The 25,712-nt window shown below is 42.1% G+C and overlaps 2 protein-coding genes across 2 annotated transcripts; both read right to left on the bottom strand.

Annotated features, from left to right (window-relative positions):
* Nucleotides 1-914: 914 nt before the first annotated feature.
* On the bottom strand, nt 915-13,725 carry LOC134197038 (protein MON2 homolog). The gene is made up of 30 exons (XM_062666276.1): nt 13,621-13,725; nt 13,499-13,562; nt 13,309-13,433; nt 10,504-10,635; nt 10,318-10,441; nt 10,159-10,256; nt 9,983-10,108; nt 9,706-9,894; nt 9,203-9,327; nt 8,813-9,133; nt 8,611-8,759; nt 7,634-7,739; nt 7,140-7,569; nt 7,012-7,085; nt 6,268-6,355; nt 6,105-6,206; nt 5,947-6,048; nt 5,785-5,880; nt 5,648-5,730; nt 5,257-5,419; nt 4,934-5,197; nt 3,823-4,728; nt 3,635-3,761; nt 3,511-3,574; nt 3,392-3,452; nt 1,807-1,930; nt 1,644-1,748; nt 1,338-1,446; nt 1,180-1,271; nt 915-1,123 (listed from the first exon to the last, which is right to left on the bottom strand). The coding sequence occupies exons 1-30, from the start codon at nt 13,723-13,725 to the stop codon at nt 969-971; spliced, it is 4,809 nt and encodes a 1,602-aa protein (XP_062522260.1). The 3' UTR covers nt 915-968.
* Nucleotides 13,726-14,203: 478 nt separating this feature from the next.
* On the bottom strand, nt 14,204-24,144 carry LOC134197722 (uncharacterized). The gene is made up of 3 exons (XM_062667070.1): nt 21,763-24,144; nt 21,040-21,201; nt 14,204-14,920 (listed from the first exon to the last, which is right to left on the bottom strand). The coding sequence occupies exons 1-3, from the start codon at nt 24,142-24,144 to the stop codon at nt 14,390-14,392; spliced, it is 3,075 nt and encodes a 1,024-aa protein (XP_062523054.1). The 3' UTR covers nt 14,204-14,389.
* Between the last annotated feature and the right edge of the window lie 1,568 nt (nt 24,145-25,712).

Genomic DNA, 25,712 nt, shown 5'->3' with positions numbered 1-25,712 from the left:
CCCAACATTCGATTAAAGCAAACTTTCACAGAACGAACCGAAATAGAAAGAAAGAAGTAGAGAGTTTGACAAGACAGACAGAGAGGAGATGAAACAGATGTCAGTGAACAAAAGACCGACATACAGATGCGTCAAACTGTCAGACAACAGTTTGACTCAAACTCGTCGCTAAAAGCACAGAACTCAAAAACGACCCTCGCTGCTCACACTCCTGTGCGAACTCTGTCTACAGATACTCTGTAAACCGCACTAGATTTACTACATTTGAGTAACACACGCGTACTGTACCTGCTCTGGCCGTCGCCACTCCAACCATCACCAACAATAAAGCGTTACATACGCTCACAGCCATGCGGCTTACAATCTGTTCCACTCTAGAACTTCCAATCAACGGTCAAGGCAGAGTGGAGAACTCGCAGTTGCGGCAAAATAGTTCAAATAACTGACATGAGACAAACCGGAACAGACACACCCACAGGAAATCACCACAGACTACCGAATCATCGACCACGTAATTGCCCTGCTACTGTCCCAATGAATGTCGTTTGCGGGAAACACAATAGAACGGCCGACGTTCAAGTTCAAGAGGGTGGTATCCCAAATGCTTTGTTATTACAAAAGATGACACCTGTCACCGCCCCCGCACTCTTCGGAGTCCTACAACAATTTATGCGCGATGGTCATGAATCAATCAAACAACTGTTTCAAAAACCAACTACATGCATCACACGTTGATTAGTTGGTGACTGCATTTACCTACAGTAGAATAGTAGTCGTACCTCAGCAACCTCATGTCACCATCAGCAGTTGTCACGTGCCTAGCCAACTCACGTGACCAACAGCGCCGAGTACGTGAGCTAAATTTCTAGCGTTACGGAACCGAAAACGAACCAAGAACAATTCGGCCAACACGATTTGCCATATACAATACATTATTCAATAGTTAATAGTTACAAAATATCTTACAGTCACAATACGTCAAAAGCAGCTGGAGGCGACAACAGCTGCTGAAACTGTCGCAACGCGTCTTTCAGAGCCGGCTTCACGTCCGCAGCAACACACGTGACACAGTCAACCAGACACGGGTACACCTCAATGACTTGCTTCCACACATCAACAGTCACTAAACCAAAAATACAATGAAATCCACTCGCTTGACGAACGAAACTAAATCCATACCCGAGCCAGCGTTCGCCTGATGAGCTTTCTTCAGAGACTCCAAAACGGTACCGGAAGCTTTCAAGACAAAGGCGACCTCACTCATTTGACTTCTGTTTTGATGTAAAACATAATGTACATGTCAACAGGCGAGTAATTGTGTAAAACGTCATGATAACCTCGGAAGTGGTCGCCGTCCGGCTAGTCTCTCTTCAGAAACGTACTTTTTGAGAACATCTTGACATCGGCTTAGAAGTGTAGTGATTGCCAGCTCGGACACACCACCGTCTGTAACAAGTGACCATCTTAGACTAACTCTTTTTGATAACACACAGACAGACACAGACACAGACAAAGGCACACAGACAGACACAGACAGAGGTACACAGACAGACACAGACAAACAGAGATAAACGCAGGCACCCACCCACACACGCGTGTGCACACACACACACACACACACACACACCATTTGCTGGTCAAACCTTTTGAAGCATTGGAATCCGAAGTTAGAAAAGAGACATGAAGTAACGTTTCAAAACAGCTCTTCGCAAAGCTCTCTCTGACAAGAACAGATCCCGGTCGTCCAACTGATACATACACACGTTTCAATCAACCAACATTATTGCTACTCCATATGACGTGTACCTTCATATTCCTCCTCGGCGCTATGTTCAGATCCTCGATGCAACAGCTCCATCACTTTGTTCTTAAAATTCGGCGGAAGACATTGAGGTCGTGTCAAAATATCAGTGCGCAGCATCTCGACAACCTATGGTAACCGTGTTATACACCATAATGTAATTGATAAATCAGTGTCCAACAAATCCATAGTAACATTGCCCATGACCACAAAATATTATCAAAATTCGGTTGCACAAAGAACAAATAAAGTAACGTGATAAAACAAAGTAATATGATAAACTAGGGTAAAGTAATCTGCAACCACAGAATGGCAAAGTCCCGTGTCTTGGCATGTGCAGCTACAGTACAACCTCGATTATCCAAACTTTTCAGTGGAAGCCAAATTGTCTGGATAATCGAAAGTCCAGATAAATGAAATGATGGTGTGGTGACTTACTTGAGGCTCAGTCATACATTGACAGTCAAGTACATAATGAACAAATATTCAATTACTTAATATATTGCAATACTACGTCAACAACAACTCAACATGTTTACACATTTGTAGAAACTCCTCTATGGTTCCAATTTGGAGTAGGTTCAAAGGTTTCAATGTTGAAACGATGTCACACAGGAAACACATCTAACACAGGTGCTTTTTGGGCGGAAATAAATTTGTCCAGATTACCGAAATGTCCAAATAATTGGGGCACGTTTCCACTAGCGCCTAAACCGGTTTAACAAGTGGTTTAAGAATTGACCTGTTTCCACCTGCACTAAACCAGTTATTCTAAACGTAAACCGCGTACTTAAACCTGCTTCAAAGTAGGTTTAGCAAAGTGGTTTAGGTTTACCTGTCACATGACCTTAGCACACTTGCTTGGTGGCGAATACCTGGGGGTTGTACTATACTATGTTCAATAACCACTTTTAGTAGCAAACAAATATTGTTATAATCAATCAAAGTAGTCAAACTATAGAAGAATAGTAAGTGTATGTGTATGTCTAGATCAGTAAACAACATCACTTACGTAACACACATTACAGTACAACAGACAATGTACTGGCAGAAACAAAAACTACCACCCACAGGAATGTCAGTTGCACTAAACTTCACATCAAAAAAGATAATTCAAGATAAAACATTTAAAAGAAAAACAACATGCAAGTCCACAAAGTCAAAACTTTATCCAAATTGCTGAAGCGGCATGCTATTGTAATTGTGAAATTCAGTTTTAGGTATTCCTACAATTTGTCTTAGCAACAAAATGCTGTAATTGTTTTTGGCATTCTCTTGACCTTGGGCCTTATGATCTTTGAAATACAAAACAAGATTGACTGTGGTGTGTGTGTGTGTGTGTGTGTGTGTGTGTGTGTGTGTGTGTGTGTGTGTGTGTGTGTGTGTGTGTGTACGTATTGTATGTATGTATGTACGTACAGTATGTATCAAAGACATAGATGTATCACATCTACACACAGTGAAACATACAGCAAATACTGCATATACTCACAGTTCAAGCAAGCAATGAAATATTAACAATGGGTTGCTTGATGACAAGCAAACTTTCTGAATTTGTCAGACACTTCTGAGTATCAAATAAACACAAACCTTGATATCCAGCTCTTCATGAGCCAGTCGCTGTTCAACAGGTAAGGCAGTCTTCGGAAGACTACACACAAAATGAGTCACATGACCAAAGTACACAATTGTATCGAAGTATGTAATACTTTGGACTGAAGAGAAAATCCTCTAACATCCCACCTAACTCATTCCACATGCCAAGAAACGCCTCTACAACACATCAGCCAGTGACATCTAGATCGTTCCTTACGTTCGACATCAACAGCTTACCTTTCAACTCGGGTTGAGAAACAACGTCGAGACTAGACTTCACGACTTGCAGTAACACGTCCACAGCCTGCTGCCACGTCGTCTGCACAGGACACTCGTACTTCAGCTTCAATGGGACATGCACGCACTGAAACACACAACTTCAGTAAACGCAATATATCGATGCACACGATGCAAACATCTCCCACTTTGAGTATTCTGTCCAAGACAAACGATTCAATAACAGCAGCATCTTTTTTCGTTTCTAAATACAGAGTGCATGCCATACGCATGGCGCGTTCTCCAAATGCCACGGTGCAGTTCAACTCATCGGCTGCTAAAACTCCTACGTCTTTCCTCTTTCCCGGTCGAGAAGCAAATAGTGAAAATTCAAGCAAAATAACGATGATTCGTGGAGCGAGCTCTTGACCTTGTTTCGACAATACGAGAGAGTCTCCACTAAAATCACTGACGTAGATATCTTCGATGGCCTCGAGGCACGCCCTCTGAAGTGGACTCGGTACTGGAGTCCTAGATGACATCGTTAGGAAGATGCTTGAGTCACGATCAATTGGACAAGAAAGAATAGCTCGCAACACGACAGCCAGAGCATGTAGATCATCCCCACTAAAGTCCACCAGACTGCAGTACATCGACCGGAATACCTTGACCAACTCTTTCAGATACATTTGAGTGCGATTGTCCCCTTCCTGCAAGCACTGCCGACCGATCGCCAGCCATGTTTGCCATGCGTGCCTCCACGACTCACGATTTCGATACACGAAGTTCTCATCGTGAACGACAACTTGGAAGCTCATTAGTGCAGCAAGAGAGACCTCCGGTATGGGATACAACGCACAGTTGTAGATGACGTCTAATAGACACGTCCATGCACGAACAAATCCGTCTAGATTACAAAGCATAGCGCGTCTTTCTTGGAACACACGAGCTACACCGGCTAAAGCCATCTTCTGAGTTTCGGCCCACTGCTTTTGTTCCGTGTCTCGAGAATGGTGAATCAAAATACGAGTGCTACCGCCTTCGTTCGTCTGGAGTTTAGTATCAGCAGCACTCCCTGATCGAGCCTGGACCTCTTTCAACATGGGAAATAGCACCTATAAGCACGTCCTTAGACTCAAACCCTTCCCCACAAGCTTTACTGCATGAAAACGCAATGCACGAACATGTGTTTGGTTTAGCTGCTAGCGTACGTCGCCTGGCATGCGAGTTTCCATGTGGTAAAGCGTGCGCAAGGCACGAGAACATGGTATCCAGTCTAGCATATCGTGCAAACACAATACTAAACAATGCCACGCTTACCTTCCAAACGACTGGTTCCCATGCCTGTTGAGTTAGAACGTGACCATATGTGTTGATCGTCTGGAATAGAGTCTGACACGCACTCTTGCGAACCGGTGGCCGATCGTCGACACACAACATAGCAAGTTGCCCAAACAAGCAGAGCCAAAGTCGCTCAAACGGGGACAAATGATTGCCCGTCCAGTTTGGATCAGCGTCCACTGGGCTGTCCGCATCAGCATCAATGGCATCTCTGTTTTGCTCCAAAAAATCCGAAACACTCCACTACAACATACAGACTCAAGTAACAAAATCAATAATAAACACAATACATAATGTAATACCAGCAAACCAATGGCCGTCAGACTGATGTTGACCTCAACCTGTTGTGTCCCAAAACGTGCAACCGTCTGGATACAGAGAGGCAGACAGCTGCACGGTAGGAGAGACATAAAGTCGGTTACAACGAGCTGCAGCGCTTGAAATGCTACCCGAACAGGCGCCTCGCTGTACACACATGCCAAGGCTCTTTACACAAAATACGATGTGTGTGTGTGTGTGTGTATGTGTGTGTGTGTGTGTGTGTGTGTGTGTGTGTGTGTGTGTGTGTGTGTGTGTGTGTGTGTGTGTCACTGTGTGTGTGCATGTGTGTGTGTGTGTGTGTGTGTGTGTGTGTGTGTGTGTGTGTGTGTGCGTCACTGTGTGCGTATGCGTGCATGTGTCATCATCACAAACTCTTTCAGTTGAGCGCCCTGCATCAGTATGTCGAACAAAATCGACCAGCCTTTTACAAATTCTTGGCCATTCGAGTGCAAAACCTTTAGCAATAACGTCGTCAACACTTACACTCGTCGACTTCAACATACACAAACCTGAAATACACATTCTAACTGCTGGTGCCGAACGTCAAGGTTGTCCGTTCTCGACATCTTTTGTAATGTCTGCAACATAACCTGTTCATCGAGTCTCTACCACACAATTTTATTGATCAATTAAACGTTCGAATATCTTTGAAACGTGCAAGTACGACTTACTGTACCATCCTCCTTGTTTTTGTAATTCAATCCACTACGTACTAGCGAAGTAAGACACTCGGATGCAAAATCTCTCAGAGCACCATTCGAATGTTGGCACAACTAGAGGCAGTAACAGTCATGTGACATTACTTAGACGTGTTGCTCGCACACTTTACTTTGAGAAAATGCGACTCGATGATATCCCAGACGAGCTCAAATCGAGACATATTACTCAATCCGACTTCCAACAGCTTCGCTGGTGCAAACAGAGACGGTTCCTAACAGATAGAGTTGTCACACTCTTTACATCCTTGAATCGAACGAGCAGTTTTCTGGTACCTTTGAAGCTCCTATACTATCTAAAGTCTCATTTGAAATACGACAAAGCGCATCCAGCGAAGTCAAAAGAGCCGATTCACTAAGAAACCTAATAGAAAACAGAGAAATGTAACAATCGAGGCAGCAACTAAGAAAATATTTTAATGCTTAAAAATATTTTAAAAATAAATAAAGAATAAGAACAAAAAAAATTAAAATTAAAATAAATAAATAATAAAAAATATAAAAATTAAAAAATAAATAAAAAAGAATAAATAAGAAGAAAAATAAATAAATACATAAAATGAAAAATAAATAAGTAAAAATGAAAAACAAAAAATAGAAAATAAATAAATAAAAAATAAAAACAATAAAAAATAACAAAATAAGTAAATAAAAAATAAGAAACAAAAATAGAAAAATACAAAACAAAAAATAGAAAATAAAAAGTAAATAAATAGAAAATAAAAAACAATAAAAAGTAATAATAAAATAAGTAAATAAGTAAATTAAAAATAAAAACAAAAATAGAACATAAAAATAAATATATAAAAAAGAAAACAAATAAAGAATAAATAACTAAATCATAAAATAGAAATAAGTAAATAAAAAAATAAAAAACAAAATAGAAAATAAAATTTTTAAATTGAAAATAAAAAACCTTATAAAAATTAAAAATAAACTAAAGAAAACTAATAAAAAATAAAACTAAAGAAAACTAATAAAAAATATAAAATATAAATAAAAAGAAAACACTTAGCTTACCGAGATGGTTCAAACAGTCTTGACAACACTGATGCTACTATAGACAAGTCTACAAAAGTACTGGGCACAGGCACCTAAGTAACAGATCCGCTAGCAGATAAGTGACTTCAACCATTGACACACCTTACCTTAGACATGCCCGAGTCAGACACACCTGCGGCATTAAAGCTACCACTCGACGTCGGTTTCAAGTTCAGTATGTCGACAAGATGCTGCAACGTGCTAAGGACGAGATACCACGCCGATCCTAACACGCCACCATGACATTGCACGACTCCAAGAAGACTACGCATGCACTGGAGATTCTTCTGAGACAAATGAGCAGCAGCCGCGGTTGTTACCACATTCGTTGAAACCGAGACCGGCGTGCCGCCCTTACTCCTCGGACTCATATAAGCATTATCCAGCGTGGCAGCGAGAGCATAATGCGGTGGCAAACACGCCTTGCACAACGTTGTGATAAATGCATCCCGAGGTGTCGCAAGTTCTAGAGCGCCACTGATGTGTAAGAAAGAACAGAGCGTCTTGAGAACATCTTCAGTAGCTTGTTCATCGCATCTATCAATGAACGTAGAGAGAAATGATTGAATATGTTACGGTAATGTGGAGTGTTTGAGCCTACGAAGCATCAAGAAGTAGAGAGAGTGCAGCCAAAACTCCACACCAAGAGGAATTGACCATCTCAATCAAGACACCATCTGGTGGTCGAATGATTTCCTCCTCTGTACCTACCAGCAAAACATTATTTTTTAATCCTTTGTCCAAGCATAACAACAACAACAACAACAACAACAACAACAACAACAGAAGCAACTAACAACATTGAAAACAGCAAAACATAACAAGAATGACAACAACAACAATAACAACAAAACCAACAAACAATAAACAAAAACACTAACAACAACAATAGCAACAAAACCAACGAACACAAATAAAAACCACAACCACGATGACAATAACAACAAACCAACCAACAAATAAAAACAACATTGATGACAACAATAACAATAACAACAAAACAAACAAAAATAAAGTTACACTGTCCATTGACGATGACATTCAGTGCTTTCCTGGTGGTCATTGATATCCACTAGGTATGCTGTCCCGGTGTTCGTGGTCACCGTAATGCCTGCAATCTATATCAAATTAGCTAGTCACTGATCGCCGTGTGGACTACACAGAAACATGTACCCTGCTGGCCTCACCTGCCGAGTTGGTGGGCGCCCAGATGGAGTAAAGACCCCACTTGGCCATCATGGAGGGGCATAGCAACACAACATGACAACAACAACAACAAAACCAACAAACAACAAAACCAACAACAAGGATGATAGCAACAATGAAATCAACAAAAGCAAACAACAAACAACACTGATGACAACAACAAAAGTAACACAAAACAACAAACAAAAACAACAATGACAATAATAACAACAATAAAACCAACCAACCAACAACAATAAAACAAAGAAAAACAACAACGATGATGACGACAACAATAAAACAAACAAACAAAACAACAATGATAACAAAATACCAACAAACAATTAAAACAATAATGATGACAACAAACAACAGCAGCAACAACAACTTTACCTGCTGGACTTTTAGCTGCAGTTGTCGTAGGCTGGCTACATACTAAAGAAATGATACTTCCAGTAACAGCCTGTATGCCTGTCACAGCAACAGCGAGCGCATACGAATCCTGCACTACGGGCGGCTCTGTCTTGTCCAGCATATGTAATCTACAAAGAAACCATAAACATCACAACAGAAAAAACAGCAAACATCGCTATACATGACAGGCTTGAGCGTCCGAGAGGCAAGCAAGTCGGAACTCGAAATGAAATGACTACCGCTTATAAAACCACGTCTCGAACTGTGAGTTGGACTAAATAAGGCTGCCCCACTTGGTATACTCGTTGTACCACTACCAGCACCAGTAGAGCCCACAGACATAGTCGACGAAGTGCTAGAGACACTGGAGGTTGCTGCTGACGTTGGACTAGAAGGCGACGGACCGGCAAAGAGTGACTGAAGGAAAGACCCCATAGTCATGATAATGTCCCGAAAGATTTTCGTTGAATGCTCTTGCATGTCATAATATTGACAAAAAGAACTGGAAAATGAATGAGACATAATTCGTATAAGCGTATACACACGTTGTCATCATTTTGTACTACCATACCTGAAAAGAATTGGGCGGGAACAGAGACTTTGTAGTACTTCAATTGCCATTGTTCGTTGCCAGAATGGCTTATCGCTGTCCAAGAATTTTACCAAAAGAGACAAGAAGATTTCACATTCGGTGATCTAGTAAGAAATCAGAGCATAAGAAAATAGATAGACACACACACACACACACACACACACACACACACACACACACACACACACACACACACACACACACACACACACACACACACACACACACACACACACACACACACACACACACACACACACACGCACACACACACACACACACACATGCACGCATGCACACACACACTCACACACACACACACACACACACACACACACACACACACACACACACACACACACACATGCACGCACGCACGCACACACACACACACACGCACACACACACACACACACACACACACACACACACACACACACACACACACACACACACACACACACACACACACACACACACACCAGTAACGTAAAGAATTCCTTGATCAGTACAGACACAATCCTAAGTAGGTGGAGAGAAATAGAAAAACTTGGCTTCTCCATCAACACAGTCCCAAGAGTCCCAGATGACTGGTGCTTGATACTCGGTGAGAACAATTTTATAACAAGAGGACAAATACGCTCTTTAAGCAGAAAACTAAATTCTGGGTGCTACAACAAACAACATAAGTCAATACACTGTATGCCATCGAGTCAATACTAATTATGTTCCATAATTAATTAACTTTAATTCTCTCACCTGTAAGAAAACGTCTGCATAATTTGTGAGAACAGTTTCGAGCAACTCCAAACCGAGTGACCGATCAATCTCACTCAACCCAACCAAATAGACCGCATTATCACCATTCATTAAATGACAAAGATCCTAAAGAAGCATTGCCCATACACGAAGACACAAAACAAACGTGTGACTACCTGAAAGAGCAAGTAAGCATCCAGAGTCCACGCATCAAGATTTCTAGGTGACTTCTTATGGAGACGCTTTGTCGGAGACACACATTCTCTGACTCCATCTACATGATTACGGCATACATAGAATTTGGTAAAATCAAATACACATCGAGAGTTAGCTACCTCCCGGCTTTACCACCGCAACACGTTCAAACACTATGCAAACAAGTTGCCTCACAGATGCCGACGCCGTGTTGCTAATGATAGGATCACGACTAGTGTGCAAGCGAAGACAGATAACAAAGGCCTAAAAGCACACGTTACAACTAACGGAGAAAATATATAAAGAAATCGTTTGTTGTAAGACACCTTGGCTAACATCTCTCCGTGAACACATTGTAAACAACTGACCAAGACCATAATTGTCTGCAGTATCTTTAGCTCCTCCAGTCGACTCTCCATCAATCCCCAAAGAGAATTGATTATATTGCCAATGGACGACTAATAGATATAACAATAATTATTCAAAAAATAAAATTAAGTGATAACTAATTAATATATATCGTATCAATCAAGTTGATTGCTATATTTACCAATGGACGACTAGTACTTAAAATAATAATTATTGACAAAATAAAAGTAATAAGCTAATTAAATTAATTGATTAATCATGTGACACTCAAATTGATTATATTATCAATCGATGACAAATAGACGTATAACAGTAATTATCAACTACAACAAAATTGATTAATAAAATTAACTAATCAGGTCACTCAAATTTATTATATATAATCTATATCACAAATAGATGACTAACAGATAATATACCGTATTCGCCCGTAATAATGCCCTGGGTGTATAGAAAAGAAACACTTTTTTCTGGGCATATACTAGGGCATGGGTGTTTTTTGGTCCTAGGTATATACATGGTCGCAAAATGCTATTGTTTGGCCAGTCATAATCTAAATACTTAAAAAACAGAAATACCACAAATGCTTACAATTATCCAGTTGCAAGATCAAAGGTACTGGTATCCATACAGCATCAGCATACATGCAGAAACTAAACACTATACACACGAAGACGAATGTGTTCTGAGGACTCCAGTTTGTTTTGTCTGCGCATGCGTATCCTGAGCTAATACTTGGGCATGGACATATAGTTGGGCATGGACGGTTTTTGGGGGTTGCAAGTTCTGACCTGTCGCACATGGGCATATATACGGGCAAGTGCGTTATTTCGGTATGGGCGGTATTACGAGCGAATATGATAACAATAAATATTAAGGGGTCATCCATAATTGTCGACATTTACTCAAGCTTACTAAGCGTACGCTAGGGGGAGAACGATAAGAGAAGTTGTATGCTTTTGGAGCGAAGCATAAAACGCCGATGATTTCTTTTGGTCCAGAAGTGGATAGGAAGTGATACTGAAGTCAGGATATTGCATTTTACGTGCACACGTGTTGTATCTACATTTGTAACTACCCATGGCAAGTGTATGACAAGTAGACTATACTTCATGCTAAGTGTTCATCGCACAGTGTGTGACATGCACATGGCTTGGGACAGTAGGTACTCTACGGTAGGTACTAACACAGGTCCGTACGAAGCATTTCAAAAGTTGTCCGGCCTAACGTGCGCTAACAGGGCGTGGTCCAAGGATAGCACACAAAAAAACCTACTTATTACTGATAAATATTAACTAATGTATTGCACAACGGGTTCTTGAATAATAACTCTCGCTTAGCAACAATTACTCTAATACGTGCATGGCTCCGCAATGGCCTCAGGGCAGCCTAAATAACAATTAATTAAGCCAAGATGCTCTAGTTTACTTTTAACTATAAACATATTAGTTATTTAATCACCTATATTTTCAACAGGAACATTCAGGCAATCGTCGACTGTCAGGAGTACAGTTTTTGAAAGATGGTTCGACCAATTAGAACCAGACCTACAGGACCGGTTTCTGTACAGCCCTGAAATAGGCCTCTGGTGAAGGTTTACTCTAGAAAAAGTGGTCCAGTCATGGACCGGCTCCTACGGCCCTGTAACAGACAGTCAAACCTGTCTAAGAGACCTCATTTTTTATAAAACACGGGCAAACAGGTACCAGGAGTTTGTGAACACTTTTGTCTTTGCCTTCCCATTTTTTCTCGCGAGGAAGCTATGCAGAAAGTGCAATGACAATGGAAGACCACTGGCCAGCACGACGAAATGTGCATATCAATCTTCAAAGGGGCTTCTAATTATTAAATTATTGTAATATATATACCACTAGTACTACCCCGCCCTATTGGCGGTTGCAATCTATCTTTGCATGTTTACACTTATTTGGCAAGTTTTCTATGTTCTACTCAGCTGCAGCACACGTTAGAACGTACAATACACACGTCCTATTGCTTTTGCACTATACAGAGGATTGCGTACAGTGGCTGCATGGCGACTGCACGTCACATCCGCATACTCGGTTAATTAATTGAACAAACAAACTCCGATGCATCTCATTTCTGGCCATCGGAAGACGTCTAGGCGCAATCCGACTCGACCATTCGTCTCCAACAGCCAAACTCGACCGGGCCGCCACATTTTGCAATGATCCAAGACCGGTGTGGTGTCAATCAGCACATTACAGACATCCATCCAGACATCCAGACAGACGGAAGCGTGGGTTGGCGCATTATAGTATAGAATGGTACATTAGAAATAGCTTCACATGACCAACAAATTCTTTATGTAGGCTTAGGGAATGAGGCAGGGTATGCAGAAAGAGTAAGCTTTGTACATACGCTTGAGTAGACTCGACCCAGTCTCTCTCCGCCGTCGTCATTCTCCAAATTGTTGTTCAACCTAGTCTCTCTCCGCCCTCGTCATTCCCCGGATTGTCATTCCTCGCCGCAGACAACAATCTGGGAAACGACGAGGGCGGAGAGAGACTGGGTCGAGTCTAACGCTTGAGTAAACGTCGACGATTATGGATGACCCCTAACTACAATAAAATCAATTAATAAAATTAATTAATCAGGTCACTCAAATTTATTCTATCACCAATAGAAGACTAACAGATAACATAACAATAATTATTTAACTTATAAGTTAACAACTAATAAATTAATCATTAATTTAATAAAATTAATAAATCCCATCATTCCAAGTGGCCACACATTACCTCAGGAATGGCTCTGTGAGTAATAAGCTTTTGCATAGCAGTAAGAGAAATTTGTATCAACTTCGGCTGCCGACTTTCACACCCAAACAAGAAAGCGTGAAGGACACCATCAGACTGAGTCAGAGCTGATGACACATAACCAACACTCAGTTGCCTGAAAAGTCGTGTACCAACCCGAGCAATGTTAAACCTTCAACTATCTGTGTCTTCCCCACAATGAGCGTTCTCAAGTTCATCATGCTCCGTTCTGCTGCCTGTGACGAGTTAGACGTGACGTCACCATCGATACGACTAGTTGAGGAAAAAGGTTACCTCTTTGACGGCTGGAAATTTCTTTTTGGATTCACTGGATAAAGAACGTAGGTCAGTCTGGAGGCCTTCCACTAGTTGTCGTAGGGCGTGCGGCGAGTGCTCCATTTTGCCACTCGCGCATGCGCTATGACATCCGCGGTGTTGGAGTTCCAGATAACCGTGGAGCTGTGCGATGGGTATGTATGCTGCGTACGTGGTGTGGTTTCGAGCTGTCCTCAGTGTACTGTGATATGCTGTGTGTGTGTGTGTGTGTGTGTGTGTGTGTGTGTGTGTGTGTGTGTGTGTGTGTGTGTGTGTGTGTGTGTGGTGTGTGTGTGTGTGTGTGTGCGTGTGTGTGTGTGTGTGTGTGTGTGTGCGTGCGTGCGTGTGTGTGTGTGTGTGTGTCACTGTGTGTGTGTGTGTGTGTGTGTGTGTGTGTGTGTGTGTGTGTGTGTGTGTGTGTCACTGTGTGTGTGTGTGTGTGTGTGTGTGTGTGTGTCACTGTGTGTGTGTGTGTGTGTGTGTGTGTGTGTGTGTGTGTGTGTGTGCGCGCGCGCGCGCAAGCACGTGTACACGCGTAGAGCATTAGTACAGTCTCTACGGAAACCCAAACAGCCAATTACCTCACTCAAAATTTCACTTCCAAAATTTCGCAGTTGTGCTAAATCAATAGTTCGCTCTGTATAAACTAGACATTGAACAGCGCATGCACAAAGCGCCACTATATATATATATATATACCCTATTGAACCAACACATCTAGAGTATCACTCAGTCTCTACCTGCACACCTAGTTGTTGACAAAAACATTCCTCAGTCTACCTAACAACCCCTGCGGAGCAGGAGGTTCCCTATCATATGTAATGAGATAGGAAGGATATGCCTTATCATTGTTGAATGTCACATAAATTCGTGTCGACCCACTTATCCCTGTCACAGTATCATACCGCTTTCGTTCTCCCTTCTTTTCAGGAGGCAATCTCAACGTCGGATTAGGCGGAGTATCTGCACTATCGCCCGTGAGAACCCTCGCGAGAAACATTTGCCGCTTGCCGTTTGAGCACGTGAAACTGTAAAGGTCTGAGTAACTCGCATACTCGGCGAAGTACGAGCCTTGGCCCCATCGACCTTCCCGGCTAAATCGCATGTCGAATCCCTCTTCGCTGTCGTAGATTTGGGAAGGGTCTGTGTTTCGTGTCCCGTGAAAGAGCTCTAATTCGTTGATGTGGCCGTTGTTTTTCTCCGCCATTGCTGTTGAGTGTTGTGCATACTTGCGCCACAGCCAGACGTTCTGAATGCGCTCAACACAGTGCAGATACACCTAAAACGTTATATAATTAGTTAGATGCATGGCTTATGAAATACAACTAATACTTTGAAATGTGTAATAGTGGAAAACCAAAACGTCAAAATTAATCTATCTGTCTGTCTGTTTGTCTATCTGTCTGTCTGTCTGTCTGTCGAAGAAATATATTTTCATAAATCGGAACTATTACAAGCTAAATCAACCTACGCAACTCTTAACTAAAAGTCTAATACACGATACACTACAGTTGACCCTGACAGGGTCTTACAATGACTATTTATTAACTAATGAACAAAAACTGAAAGGTGTCCAGTTCCGAACTGCGCTTTTGACCACCTAGGATGTTATAGGCTTTCCTTGACATTACTGAAGTATTTGTTACATCTTTGCAGCTCAACAGAAAGACGACGTCTCCAAAGTAATTTAAAGTTTGCAGGATTCTTTCGGCCACTTTCATCTCTTGAGAGATGTGAGAGATCGTCTAGATATTTTAGCGCTTTCTCACACCATCGAACAAAGTGTTCGAACACTAGGGGCACAGCAGATGGTGGGGAACCTTGCGATAGAATTTCTCGTAAGTACTTTTTGGCTTTGATTTCTTCTCTACGAAGCGCAGCAGCTCCATCTAACAGAGAAGCCTTGGATAGAATGTCAATACTCCAAGGATGTGCCATTGAGACATCTAAATCAGTGCTTTTTCCAGATTGATAGTCCAATACAGCAATGTCTGGCCTGTTGTCTGAATTGCAGTAACGATGTTGTGCTACATTTACATGATGTAAGTCTAAGCTTCCAAGGCAGGCAATCCATGTTCTCACTATAGAGTTGTGTGTGTAAACAGGGCCACCACCAGTTTTACAAGTTAGAAAGTGGTAACCATCCGTATCTGATTGAAGAGACTTTCCACAATCACATGAATTGGACCAAGAACTGAAAGGCATGGTATATGCCAAGCGATAATCGCAGGATTAAATTGCAAACTCAGATGAGGAGGGTATAGCATTGATACGACCCAAGTAGGAATCCGGACCGTTCGCGAATGGGCTAGCCCATTCGGGAATTCTCATACGGGCTGACCATTTGGGAATCCTCTAGCCCGTATAAGAATACGAGGTGAACAGAGTAGGAATTCAGACCGTTCGCGAATAGGCTAGCCCGTTCGCGAATGCGGTCAAAACCAATGTCCAAATAGTTCCGACTGCTTAATACCGATTTACATATTCGTCTTCGGGTCTAGATCAATTTTTTACCGTACAGCTGCAGTACGAGTCCAGTTTTCCGTTACTGAAATTTAGGGCAAATGGAATTTGAAAAAATACGATCGCGACAAAAAGACACTAGTAACGCGTGCACATAGGAGTTGTGCACAATGGAATTGCGTGCACACAAAAACACACCGAAAACAAGTCTAGACATGCAAAAGGTTACACTGGAATTGCGTCCACCCAAATTGCGTGAACCCAAATAACCCACAAAAAACTATCACATAAAACACACTGGAATTGTGCGCGGTATACGTACACTGGAATTGCACGCACAAAGAAATAGACTGAAACCATGCACCCTGACATTGTAAAAAATGGAATTACGCAAAAATACATTGAAATTGTGCACACAAGATCACGCTGAAAATAGGCACGAAAATACACTGGAAACGCGCACGCAAAGCCGCACGGTTTACTGAGAAATTATCACAGAAATCTATATATTCGAATGCTATATATGGATGTGACATTTTGTGTTGTAAACCAGTTAGAAAAAAATACGAAATCTTAATAACCCATTTGAGAAATAATGATGTCACGCTGCTTTCCAACTCTATATTAATCTAATCACATTCACAATTCCTCCAAAACCACCAAGAAATTTAAAAACTATCAATAATGCGTAACTTTTTAAAGTAATTTGGTTTTTCTTACCAACCTCGCCACTCTTGCGAAAGCAAAAACATCCACCTAATGTGGACATAATAATAACAATAATAATAATATATTTTGGTTCATATCGCTACAGGTACAGTGCTCTAAAAGATATACACATGCACATAACAAGTAAAAATAGATAGTCGTAGTCATAGAAGAATAAACCTAGAAGAATAAACAAACATAAATTAAAGTTTAATCCAGCTCTTGAAGTCCATGTAGGACAACACCATGATTCTTTTCCTTGTCTCATTGTCCACTGATTGCCACAGATTACCTTGAGTATCCAGAATGAACCCGCTCACTTAGTTATTATTAGAATGAACGGCTCTCCATGCGTGCACAATTCCAGCGTGTTCTTCTGTGCACGATTCCTGTGTGTTTTGTGTGCACATTTCTAGTGCATTCGTGCGTGCACAATCCATTGTATTTTTGTGTGCATGCAATTCCGGTGTCTTTTTGTAGCGAGTGTAATTTTGTTCAATTCAGCTTGCTATAAAATTCGCAAACGGTATGGCAAGTCTGGGGGGCCCATTCGCCAATGGGCTAGCTAGCCCGTTTGCGAATGCGGTCTAAACCAATGTCCAAATCGCTCCTACTGTATGATAACAATTTACAGATTGGTCGACTAGTTTATATCAGATTCTTACCATACACGTGGAGTCTTGACATATATTAAAATTCGCAAACGGTATGGCAAGTCTGAGGGGCCCATTCGCGAATGGGCTAGCTAGCCCACATGCGAATGCGGTCTAAACCAATGTTTAGTTTGTTAGTGGTTATGTGCGATAGGGACAGTAGACTTGCTTAGTTGTGTTGTATGTAGATTTCAATGTTTAAAATATATGTGTTGACAGACAGGCAAACAGACATACACACACACATACATACATACATACAGTCATAAATTAACTAATGGACTTGGCCTAGAATGTCAAAGTCAAATAATCTATATAAATCACCATGATTAAGTGACAGTTTTGCTAATTTTAGTCACTTATGCTTGGACCTTTTAGTTTCAAGTTAGCTGATTGTTAAGTAGACTTCAATTTTGCCAATATATCATTGACAGACAGACAGACAGACAGACAGATAGCCAGACAGACAGACAGGCAGGCAGACAGACAGAGATCTGAACTAGACAATACACATAACTCAATCATTGCTCAACTCTCAAACTGACAGAAACACAAACAAACAGACTAGCAGGCGGGCAGACACAGTCGACACATGCACATGCATAACATTATACATATGAAATTCAGACACATCTGACCTTTGGTGCAGGCACACAAAGAACTTCTTTCATCCCTAGCACGGGCAGGTCGATTACTGCGAATCCCTTGCTACGAACATAAAATCTGAAACGAGGGCTGTCAACGCGCGCGTGCTTTCCATCTCCACTCGCCAGAACTCGTCGGATTCGCATAGCCTTCTCTTCACTAATTAATTGCGAGTTCTGTTTCGCTGAAAAAGTCAGCAGAAATTCGCGGAAGCTGTCCCGACGGTGATCAGCCATGTCTAGAACTAACGCGTGTTCGTATTTCGCTTGCCTATTCGCGAATGGGTTAGCCCGTATAAGAATTCCCGAATGGGCTAGCCCATTCGCGAACGGTCCGGATTCCTACTTGGGTCGTATCAGCATCAAGCCAAGCACCTGCTCCTTTGCCTTGAATTGACCGTAACCGAGCCGAATCTTTAAGAGTAGGGGCGTTATTTGACAATGATTTGGCCAAAGACGGGAAATACCTATGTGACAGATCGTGTTGTAATTTCTGACTGCCAATCAGGTTATGAATATCTCTCTGTCGGTCTGTGTGTATGCTTGGCCAGGCGTATCTCCGCTGAATTTGGCTCGCGTGTGCCGAATCTATACGCATGCCGATTGACAGTGAAGCTGTCGTCGTCTTCCAGAGTTGTCTCGGGACGACGCAGTTTCTTGGGGATCGAATCCGCCTCCAGTTGCGCGCAAATTTCTCTGGAACGGCGCATCAGATATCCACCAAATATAAACTGGCCATTCCTGATGGTACGCACGGAGCGTTTATTGAGGTTGACGTCGAAGAAGCAGGACGTCTTACCATATCCGGGTCTTCAAAAATACGCCTACCTTCGGTGGCCCGTGTACGCGCGTCGAATACCTGCCACGTTCGGTACGCCTGCAGGCCCTGCTCTCTGCAATGGCAGCAAATGCCACGTGAGTTCAAAGTTTCTGCTGCCCGAATATCCACCTGACTTCCAACCAAACTCGCTACTAATTTCTCGAACGGGACACTCGGTTTACCCTTTACATTTTCATTTGGTTGTCCGTGTACGCGCTTCAAAGAGCTGCAACACCAGCAGCGTCTTCGAAGTGACGACGTCCAATGGGACTATACGTACTGCCAAACAGTTGCGAGACGAGACGTGTGATTGTATTTGCATACAACGTTAAATTAAATAACTAACAACTAATAATCTAATCTGCCCATGCGGAGAACGGGCTATTCAGCTATTCAGTAAGTTAATATATACTCGTACATAATTGAAGCATGGGGTTTATTGGGTTCAAAGTTCAGTAGAACTGTCACGCTAAAGTTGGTCCACCGCCTTAATTGGTCCGGAGGACCGGTTGTGGCTGCCATCACTAGTCCCCAGACCATGCAGTTGTGGTTGCCATATAGTTGGTGCGGTATTGCCGTAAGTGGTCCCAGACCCAGACCCTAAAGCCTGGTTCACAATATTGACGCTGAAGGCTGATTCACACTGAGCACGTAACGTAACGTAACGTAACGTATTTTATCAACGTAGGGCGATCTACGTAACGTAACGTAACGTGCCATTTAGATAGGTAGCATCTTCGCAAACGCTCGGTGTCTCGTACATGACGTACGCTTCGTCACATTTAAGCGGGGGAAACCTCGTCTCTTACTGCTTCTTACTTCTCGGAGTCAAAGGAGTAAAGCAAATGAAACGAAAATGTGGATTAGAGAGAGTTTCCAAGGCAGGCAGGCTCTAGGGAATACCACGCCCTATTCAATGAAATGAGAATGACCTACCACGTCGTACAAACACGGGTACTTGCGTACAATGTCAATAAGCCGCTCGTCAGTATCCATCCTACAGCAGTAAAATGCGCATGCTCAGAAGAGACACCCACGCACTGCTCCATGATCGGATAATTGCTTACGTCAACCGGGAGAGTTGAATCCATGTCACATCTTGTGTTACGTTGCGAAAATCAATACGATGAGTCACGACTTAAAGTCGCCTTACGTTACGTTACGTTACGTTACGTTACGCTAAGTGCTCAGTGTGAAAGCCTTGACACTCAGCTGACCGTCAACATCAAAGACACCGCCTTGACACAGACGGCATCCTTTGATCTTGACCATGACACTGACACTGGAATAGGAATCATTTCTATTCCAGCGCCAACGTCAGCGTCAGCGTCCATATGTGAACCAGGCTTTACCCTATCCCTGACTCTAACCCTAACCCTAGTGCATGACGAGATTACCGTATACTGCGCATGCGAACACAAACCCGACCATAGGTGTTTCAAGAACGAAGCTATATCTCGGAAATATTAATCCACAATTCAAAATCCCCCTGTTGTCATTAAAACCCACCGTGGAAATAGACACAGCAGTAACAGACAGACATGTGGACGGACGGACGAACGGACAGACATCAGTTGAAATACCGCCAGGAAACAGGCAAAGAAGTTGACAAAATACATGCAACGGCTTGCGGGTGGAGGTAGGCCGCATGCACGTTGCAGTGTCGGACACTGGTTGTTCCAATAATGTTGGGAGGGTTGGCCACAGTGCACGCAGGTATTGCACGGTGGCTGGACATTATTGATTCCAGGTCATCGCAACCTGCAGCACTTACAGAAAACAGTGCTTCTTGGATCCATGCAGTCGGATCCTCTGTAAAGTCGTGTCTTCTGCCTAGCCAGCCATGATGGTCTAGGCACAGGTTTGCCTCCGATGCTTACAACAAACCTCATGAACCAAACTGATCTGGTTGAGCACAACACTATAACAATATTAATGACTCCACTTACCCTACTGAGGGAGTGATGACGACATAATAAGCTAATACAAATACTAATAATAACTGAATCTAATATAAAAGACTACATACTAAAACAATACAACGTTAGGCGACTTTTAATCAATTTAGAACAGAAATATTAATATTTCTCCTGAATATCAGTTTACTTACCCGTGTCATGGTCGTCTGCATCATTTGTTTTATTTTCTGGTACTCACGAGAATCTACCGGAAGTGAAACTTTCTTGAGGTTGGTGCTGCTATCCTGAGGGTCCCATTCCTTAGGCCGGGTCACGAGTACACTCGCGGTCGTCTGCCTTGCTATGATCATCTCCTATAGCCCAACACAAACACGTTTTCATAATTTACATGAAATGGTAATTGTTATATATAAATACCGGTATATACAAAATTTAATTTAATTCTGGTTTAATTGAACAAAAATCTCATCTAATAAAATATATTCATAGCAATTCGTATAAAATATTAATTGTTATATAATTTATATATAGACGTGTTTTGTGTTTTAGTAAGTCAAATAAATTATTTTCATACAGTTTTATGATATCAAATTGTCATTTGCGTTGAAGCCAAATAAATTTACATATAGTTTTATATTAATTCACACAAAATACTAAATTTTGTGTATTATATATTTATCAGAGATTTGTGTTTAATTACACCAAAAATCATTTACAAATATTTTATATAGTTTCATGCAAAATACTAATTAATATACAGTGCTGTATATTTTTATCAGACATGTGTTTAACCAACTGTACATTTTCTTATATTTATATATTTTCATAATTCATATAAAAATATAATAAATTCATTACAATAGTAAATCTTAATGTTGCATGTTCCACCTCAAGACAGCTAGTGCATGACAAACCTGAATACATTGGACTGCCTCGCTGACCAAATGGTCGACACCGTCCAGCTGGACAATTGTCGACGAGCCCTGACGGGATTGAGCCTTGAGAATAACGTTGAGGCGAAGTACCGTTGCGTTGATTTCCTGCCGGTACGCTTCGTAGGCCGAACTGGGAATAGGCAAACTCCTAGAGACAACACAACTGTCGAGTACAGATAAGAAATCTGAAGCAGCAGCTCCCACGTCCTCTCTTTGACCTCTTATTTTCACCATCACAGTTCTCTGTTCTACGCCTCGATCTCTGTGTTTAGACTTGACGTTTTCTGACATTCCTACGAAATTTCGAGGAGATATTTCGTCGTTTCCGGGCTCTCTCCTTACTTCCCTCTTCTTGCCTGACAAGAAGCTTTTCTGGGTGTACGATTTGAAATCAATCTCGTAAGCCTTCCCTGATATTTTTACAATCAAATCGCTTTTTCCTTCTTTCCACGCTGTCTCCATCTGGGAGTTTGATTCTTGGTCGTAGGCGTGATCCTTACCATCTCCGCCACGGTAGACCCACTGGCAAGTTATGGGCATCGTCTGGTTAGACGCATGGAGAGGATTCTGGGTGCGTGTAACCTTTCTTAATCTGCCTGTACTTTTATTGCGTTGCATCATGGACAAGAAGTCCACCGAGTAAATGTATGGTCCAATACGAATCTCCACCTGTTTGGAAGAATCAAGAAATTTTTTTTCCAAAGCGGCATTTGAAATTGAATCGAAGTACATGAACAATCCGTTATCGTCCTGATACTTCCATATGCCCGTCGGAGTTGTCTCTGACGATTTTGCGCCTTCAAGTGTACCAACGGCATGCATGCTTTTGGCCAGTTTCTTTCCTTCGCGAAGTGCGTTTCGAAGCACTGTGATATACACGTCATTAGGAGTAAATATTCGTACATATTGTAGACTTGATTGATTGGAAACGTATGCGTGATTGAGTATCGCTTTAACCATTGTAGAAGCGGCCTCCTCAGTTGAGAACAGACACGGGAAAGAAAACCATGGAAACGCTAGAGTTTGGAGTTGCATTGCGTCTGCCTCTGAGAGAACGTTGGCAAGAGACAAACGGAATGCAGTCAGATCATATTCGAGCGAACACACCCCAGGCATGGTAACAAAAATGACACTCTGACACTTCAAACTTTCAGAAGAAAGAGGCATGACTGCACCGTATTCCACCGGATTGCCAAATTGTCGGAGTTGCCTATGTAAACTGGTGTCTCTCAATACATTGTTTTCTATATGTCCAGGATCTCCACTAGAAAAATTCAAGTCTTTCTCAATAGGTACCACGAGAGCGTCAGCTGACTTTTCAGTAAGTTTCGCTTTGCAAAGCTGTAGCTTTCCACATCCTGGAGTTCCATACAGGTCGATCTCCACATCAAGTGACTGCTGCACATGTTTGTCGGACCATTCAATTTCCACGCATTTTTCGTTCTCCAACCGGATTATTTCGCTTTGGACTTTTGCAACGGATAAAACAGGAACCATGGTCGCCTCTAGAACAACCAATTTCTCCACTAAAGTTATTCTGAGCTGCTCTACCATGATTTTCAAACGAATCTTGAGACTAGCGATAGCTTCTGTGCTTCCTGTAAGTATCAAACCCTTGCAAGCTTGGTCGGGTCTAACTGACACGGATACCTGATTGGCTAACTCCACAACTCGTGGCAACATTTGACTGCACAGAAGCCTTGTGATCAATGGATCTTGGAATGTAAGCATGTTCTTCGTAACTGTATCAGATGCAGGAACGCCTTTTTTAGCATGACCGGGTTTGACCGACGATAGATCGTTAAACACCGCGCCTATTGGTGCAACTGTTTCTTCAGCTTCCTTTGTTTCCAGTTGAGGCAGCGACACGTCTTTAGAAAGAGCTTTAGAGAAAACTTTTCCTACAACTTGAACTCGATGCAGATTGTCAGTTTCGTCTGCTGCAGAAATCTTTCCATCGTCATTGATTTCCTTCTCTGGAAGCCGCTTGCACTGGATTTTACCAGTAGCAGACACGTTTCTTTTCGATTGAAATCCTTTCTTGATTTCAAACTTGCTGAAGTTTGCTGGAGTAGCCACTTTGCCTGCTGCGGTTTTCTGACAACTTTTATCTGCACAAGTAACTGGTTTTTCTTCTGGATCTCCCCTCGCTCCAAGCAGATCTTTGGAAACTTTACTACTGGGTGTTGTAGAAACTATCCTGGTCTTAGTCGCCTGAGTTGTTTCTACTTGCGGCTGCCATTGCTCAACGCATTTCTTTTCAGTTCCAGAAATCTTCCTATCCGCTTGACTCGACACATCGCACACAGATCGAACCGATGGATGTTTACCGACCACACCTTTGTTCGCAGATCTCGCCATACGCACAGTCAGGCAAGAATTATAAAGATATGTACCGTTCATTCTGCGACAGGCGTTTTGTGCGTTTTCTATGGAATCGAAAGACACAAACCCATATGTTCTTGCAGGTAATTCTTGTTGATGTATACGAGCAAAAATTACACTGTCACCAAATGGCCGTGCAAAATGATCTATGAGATCGTCTCTAGTTGCCTGTTTTGGAATAGTGCCAACCCACACATCATACGTGGGATCACGAGTTGCAGAGCGCTTGTCCGAACTGACGTGAGCTCCTGGACGAGCTCCCTTGATATTAACCCTAATCTTGCTGCCTTGCAAAAGAGTGCCATTAAATCTCTTGCAAGCGTCCATAGCGTCGTCGTTAGTCGAAAAAAACACATAGGCATACGGTTTTCCATTTGCACCCAGTTTTAGTATGATATTGCCTACAGTGTAGTGATCTCGAAAGAGTTCTCTAAGGTCTCTGGGTTTGACGGAATCCGCTAGACCACCAACCCATATTCCTTTCTGTGACCCACTATGAGATAATTTGCTTTTGTCGCTTGAAGATGCTCCTGCAGAACGAGTATAAGTCAACTTGTCTTCTAAACCATCCATTGTGGTAGCCAGATGTCCTACCAGTAAATCAACTATACATTATCTATTGATAATAATTATCTGTTAGACAAGAACAAAAACAAAGCGTCATTTGACAAAGACGAGCAGCCGGTGTAGATTGTTGTGTAAGAGTGGGCGCGCACCCTGGGTCCATGAAATCTAGAACTCGATTTTGATAGGACCTTGGTACAATTATTGTAGTTGTAATAGAGTCTAAGATTGTAGGCTAGTTATATCTAGGATTATAGGCTAGTTATCATATCATGAATAAGCGATCATGATCATCGCTTGGTCTTCTTTTGTCTGTATTTCGAGGCTACTCGCAGCTTATAACAACTCCGAAGTAGGTGTGCTAGCTTCCGTTTCTGCTTCCGTTTCTGCATCTGTAAAGTTCTAGCATATTGAGTTGCTTTGCAAAGTAATTACGTCAAAACGTAGAGCCGTCCGACCAGCGCAGTTTGTAAAAACTATGGAAACAGCAATCTCCTGCAAAGCGTACGAGTGCATGACATGAACAGAATGAGAGTGCCACTACCAACACTTTTTCAGCTTCAACCAGGAAGGGCGAAAGACACGTCCGAGGACGGAATACGAACGCAGAAGACTGTCTTACAGGTCGTTACTCATCAACCCGACTCGTTGGTAAAGGACAAAATGACGGCTGCTGGAAAAAAATTCTTTTCTTTGGACTCCTTGCACGCCTCTGCTGATGGAAAGTCACGAAACTGTCGTAGCCCTCTATTAGGCAAAATATTGTCAGATGATGATAAAATCTGGATCATTGAAACAAGAACCATCTTGTCATACTCCCATGCCTTCAAAGAATTTTCCCAGACAAGCGGCGTAAGGATGCATGGAGTCAGTCGACGCTTCTTAGCAAATTTAGTTGATTCATAGTGACGTCATAAGTAGAAATATCACTGCGCAACGCCCTCAGTAAAACCCTGGATCCGCCACTGGAGACTCTACAC

The sequence above is a fragment of the Corticium candelabrum genome, chromosome 22 (assembly GCF_963422355.1).
Source record: "Corticium candelabrum chromosome 22, ooCorCand1.1, whole genome shotgun sequence".
NCBI lineage: Eukaryota > Metazoa > Porifera > Homoscleromorpha > Homosclerophorida > Plakinidae > Corticium > Corticium candelabrum.
This window is presented reverse-complemented; position numbering and strand designations above follow the sequence as displayed.

What these genes read in the sequence shown, in the direction of transcription:
- LOC134197038 (XM_062666276.1), bottom strand. Translation starts at nt 13,725, where the DNA reads ATGGAGCACTCGCCGCACGCCCTACGACAACTAGTGGAAGGCCTCCAG. An exon ending in AGGAATTCTTTACGTTACTG is followed by an intron (nt 9,328 to 9,705) that starts GTGTGTGTGTGT and finishes ATTTCTTACTAG; the next exon opens with ATCACCGAATGTGAAATCTT. An exon ending in CAGGGCGCTCAACTGAAAGA is followed by an intron (nt 5,420 to 5,647) that starts GTTTGTGATGAT and finishes ATGTGTGTACAG; the next exon opens with CGAGGCGCCTGTTCGGGTAG.
- LOC134197722 (XM_062667070.1), bottom strand. Translation starts at nt 24,144, where the DNA reads ATGGCGAGATCTGCGAACAAAGGTGTGGTCGGTAAACATCCATCGGTT. An exon ending in AGGCAGTCCAATGTATTCAG is followed by an intron (nt 21,202 to 21,762) that starts GTTTGTCATGCA and finishes GTTGGGCTATAG; the next exon opens with GAGATGATCATAGCAAGGCA. An exon ending in TGCAGACGACCATGACACGG is followed by an intron (nt 14,921 to 21,039) that starts GTAAGTAAACTG and finishes ATAACGTTTTAG; the next exon opens with GTGTATCTGCACTGTGTTGA.